The sequence below is a fragment of the Aplysia californica genome, unplaced genomic scaffold (assembly GCF_000002075.1).
Source record: "Aplysia californica isolate F4 #8 unplaced genomic scaffold, AplCal3.0 scaffold00605, whole genome shotgun sequence".
Lineage (NCBI taxonomy): Eukaryota > Metazoa > Mollusca > Gastropoda > Aplysiida > Aplysiidae > Aplysia > Aplysia californica.
The window spans coordinates 219995-224557 of NW_004797875.1; the positions used below are offsets into that span (position 1 = coordinate 219995).

The 4563-nt window shown below is 48.0% G+C and overlaps 1 protein-coding gene across 1 annotated transcript in view; it reads left to right on the plus strand.

Annotated features, from left to right (window-relative positions):
* Positions 1-4476, plus strand: part of LOC101847992 (alpha-mannosidase 2) — a gene marked incomplete in the record, with an annotated part of 101594 nt that extends 97118 nt beyond the window's left edge. Inside the window, 1 exon segment of the mRNA XM_035972185.1 lies at positions 925-4476. Within this exon segment, the coding sequence (XP_035828078.1) occupies positions 925-3396 (2472 nt within the window).
* Between the last annotated feature and the right edge of the window lie 87 nt (positions 4477-4563).

Genomic DNA, 4563 nt, shown 5'->3' on the forward strand with positions numbered 1-4563 from the left:
GTGGGAGGGGGGGGGCGATGTTTATAATAGTATGTTTTTAACTTTGGGGTTTCCAAAGTAGTGTCCACTTACACATTATATCGTTATTCAAACTCTCAAAGCCCTATTTTCGGGTGTTTTAGGCCAGTGTGGCATCTTTTGTAAAGCTTGAAACGTAAGCCCCAGAGCCCCACATGACAGACGGGGACCCTGAAAAAGCGAGTTACTTTTTATTGAATGAATTTATTGCTGCTGTTGCAAGGGTGAAAGCCGCTCCCCCAAATGCCCCTAAAGTTCACATTTCAGGTTTCCAAGAGATGTTAGTGGGTCAATGCATCTTGTGAATATAGTTAAAGCTTTCTAGTCACATAATCCTCATTTTGGCATTTCAAATTACAGGGATTCCGAATGTGTGCCTCCCTTAAACGGAATCCACGAATGTCAAACAACCAACGTCAAGTTCGAGCAGCAAAGGTTGCCTTTATGTCTTTAGGCCATTCCCAAAGGGAGGGGGGGGGCATTAACATGTTCTTATGCTCAGTAGAATTGTAAATGGGCTGATTCATCAATGTCATGCTCATAAATGTGCATGAACTGCAAACGTGGAACTGCTGCTTTTTCTTTCCTAATCCTTACAATCGTCATTTTTTTTTACTTGTTTTGTATGTTTGTCACTCTCTTGTGAACTGCTATTTCCAGGGTGCCTTGATAGTCGAAGCAGACTTTGTGCGGTTGAAGTTAGAGAGGTGAGCAGAGTAAGCCTGATTCCATGTTTGGACTTCTCTGTTGACATCCACCCCTTGGCGCTCATATGACCTTATGCAGTTGCGAGCGCCGTAAAACCTTACTAAAACAAAAAGCTAGAGCCATGCTAGTAAGGCTTCCTAGAAAAGAAGATGATGAATAAAAAAAAACACTGTCCCCCACCCCAACCTCTTTCCCCAGGCGGTGAAGACGTCCCTTGTGAAGCACAAGTCTCTGGAGTTCAACTGGCGACAGATGTGGGACCACAAGGGAACCACTGACATCCTGTGTCACATGATGCCCTTCATGCTGTACAACATCAAATACTCCTGTGGGCCGGACCCCTACTCCTGCCTCCACTTCGACTTCCGACGCATCGCCGGAGACTATTCCGAGTCCCGCGCCTCGGAGATCACGCGCGGCAACATACGGGAGACGTCTGAGATGCTGTACAAGCAGTTCCGCTCAAAGGCGCATTACTTCCAGCACAACACTATCCTCGTGCCCATCGGCGACGACTTCCGATATGACAGGGAGAAAGAGTGGGACCAGCAGTACGAGAACTATGAGCGCCTCACGCAGTACATCAACGCGCAGAAAGAATGGAACATTCGTGTGCAGTGGGGTACGCTCAAAGATTACTTCCAACTGGTGAGACAGGATCAGGCTGCGTTGAAGATGGAGGATAAAGACGCAGATTTCCCTGTCGTCAGTGGAGATTTTTTCCCTTACTCGGATAAGGATAACGCGTACTGGACGGGCTACTATACGACCCGTCCGTTCGACAAGCGATTCAGTCGTGATTTGCAACACGCGGTGCAAGCGGCGGATACGCTCAACACGCTGACCTACGCCTTCAACAAGAAGTGGGGGCTGCCGACTGGGGACAAGTTCCTGCAACACTCCTCTTTCTTACAGCAGGCGCGGCGGTCACTGGGTCTCTTCCAGCACCACGACGCCATCACAGGCACGGCCAAAGAGTTTGTGGTTCAAGACTACGAGAATTATCTCCTCCGCGCCTACAACCAATCGCAGGACGTGATGCGTATGTCGATACAGACGCTCCTCTCGCAGGGGAAGATCGACTCGCCCGTCGTCTTTAAACCAGAGACAGTGCGTAAGTTGTCCACCGAATCCCCTCACAAACAAATCATCACGGTCCGTGAGGGTGGGACCACGCTCACCTTCTTTAACTCTCTCGGCCAGCCCAGGCAGCAGATGGTTCACGTACTGGTGGACTGTCAGACCGTGGAGGTTCTCTCCGCCTCGCGTCGTCAAGTGGTGCCCAACCAACTCAGCCCCGTGTGGAGTCGTGAGGAGGACGCCCTGGTAGAGGACACGGTCTTTGAGCTGACATTCCTCGCCGACCTGGGTCCTCTCAGCGTGGAGACCTTCATCTTGTACAAGAAACCTGAGCAGCAGAGACCGGAGACTTCCTACTTGGCAGCCATCACAGTGTACAACACTGAAACCCTCGCTGTGCCGCCGTCGCTCAAATTCCACCAAAACCGACCCGAGCCGCGCCGCACTGAACCCATCTTGATCGACAACCAGGTCGTTCAGCTGACCTTTGACCCAGCCACGGGGTCACTGCTCAAGATCACCGACCTGGCCACGAACAACGAGACTGATATCAATCTGAGTTTCGAGTACTACAAAGCCCAGGGGAGCGGGGCATACATTTTCTTTCCAGCGGGCCCATCCATGAGCCTGTTCAGCAACATTCCAGTTTTCCGCGTGGTGCAGGGACCCTTGATGACACGTGTGGAGGTGGGCTTTGAACCATATGTCATTCACCAGATCACGCTGTATTCTCACCCGTCAGTGCAGGCGTCAGCTGTGCACATCGAAAATATTGTCAGCATCCAGACGCTCAAAGACAAAGAGGTCATCATGCGCCTCAGCTCAGACATCGCCAACACTGACAAGTCTTACTTCACCGACCAGAACGGCTTCCAGTTCATTCGGCGCCGGCCTAACCCTAGCTTGAGCGTGGAGGCTAACTACTACCCAATGACTTCAGCCGCCATTTTGGAAGACCGCACCACGAGACTGACCCTACTCTCTGGACAACCACACGGGGTCAGTTTGTTGGAGGAAGGTCAAATAGAGGTCATGTTGGACCGGCAGCTTCTGCACGATGACTCCCGTGGATTGGGCGAGCCCGTACAAGACATCAAAACGACAGTCAGCAGTTTTATTCTCTTGGTCGAGAGACGCAAGCAACCTCTAGCGACGGCCACAAAATCTCACACGACCAGCTTGTCGCTGACGGGTCTGGTGTTGCAAGATATGCTGCTGCAGCCGCCGCTGGGCTACTTCTCCACTGTGGACAGTGACATTTTCTACCGGACGGTCAACCCTGTCGCAACCCCATTGGCCTGTGACGTCAGCGCGGTCAGTCTGAGGAGTTTAGCCAATGGCAACCTACAGTACAACGGCACGAGCGTCATCTTACATCGACGAGGCTACGACTGTGGCTTCCCTTCCCCTTCCCTCCTCTGCTATCCGTCGGACTCTTCTTTGTCATTTAGCGGACTGTTTAGTGAGTTCAGTTTTTCCAACGTCCGGGAGACGTCTTTAACACACACTATTGTCAACAGAGCAGTGAACCCTTCAGAAAAACTAAAGCTGGCCCCGATGGAACTTTATGCCTACCATCTGCAGTTTTAAATATCTTCCATTTCCGCCTGATTTGCATCTTATCTTTTCACTGTTATGAATTGCAAAACCATTTTTCAATTTTGACTTGATGAGCTGATTCCGTATGTGATTGTTTGCGTTTGCTTAGAATGTGTTGATTTTTATTTACTGTGTGCATTTTGCGATTGAATTATATCCATGGTTGATTATTTGGAATGAACATTGATCTTCTAGTGACTGGATGATTTTCTTTTCTTCTGATGACGATGACAAAAAATTTATTCATGTCATGATCTATGGAACTGCATCATGAGCGGCTTGGGGCTCATGCAAAGAGTAAACAAGAACATCACTTTTTCCAGATGTTCCTGGAGTTCCTCAGCTGTTGGACTTTGTTGGGGTTTTGTTTGTTTGTTTTTGTTTTGTTTCGATTTGGGGACAGGGTGGCCAGGGGTTGACAGGACAGTGGGCTTTTGCAGTGTTGTTACAGTATACCACACTTTGTGAATGAGCAGATATTATGTTCTTTTTATTACCTAAGAACGCTCCTCAGTTATTCAATACCAGTTTTTAGTGTGTACAATAAATGTGACGTTGATGTTATGTGCAAAACATTGGGAACAGTGATTGATGTTTGTGTCAGTTCAAAAGACGCTTTCTGTCTAAAAATTGCCCCTTAAAAGAAATTCACATTTTTTCTTAAATGTCAACAAATGCGCTTCCTGCTTAAACACTTGGCGAAAAATGTATTATTATAGTTTTGCGTGTTCTTTGGTGTTTTTGTTTAACTAGTTGATTCCTCCGCGTAGATTTTGCCTTATGTTGGAGGCAACACTCAATTGATCGTTTTTCTTTACTAGCCCTCTGTTCTATCTGAATAGCTAACTATTTTTTTTTTATCGCGCCAGGTAATCCTTATCTTGCTGATGTAAGCATATTATGCAAACCAGTTTCAGACTGCTCACGACGTCAGGTGAGGTATAATGCGGTTGGTATGTAGTCTTCACTTCTGTGGTTAGCCTAAGAGCAAGGGGATATAACCTATTAAAATATGGTACTATTTTGACGTGAACGTTGTCTCTCTTACACTGTCGCATCGGGAGTAGGGTGGGAGGAAGGTTCTCGCGAAAAAGCGGTTAGCATCGAATATTTTGCTCTAACGAACGTTAGACTAGATTGTCAAAGTAACCCCCCCCC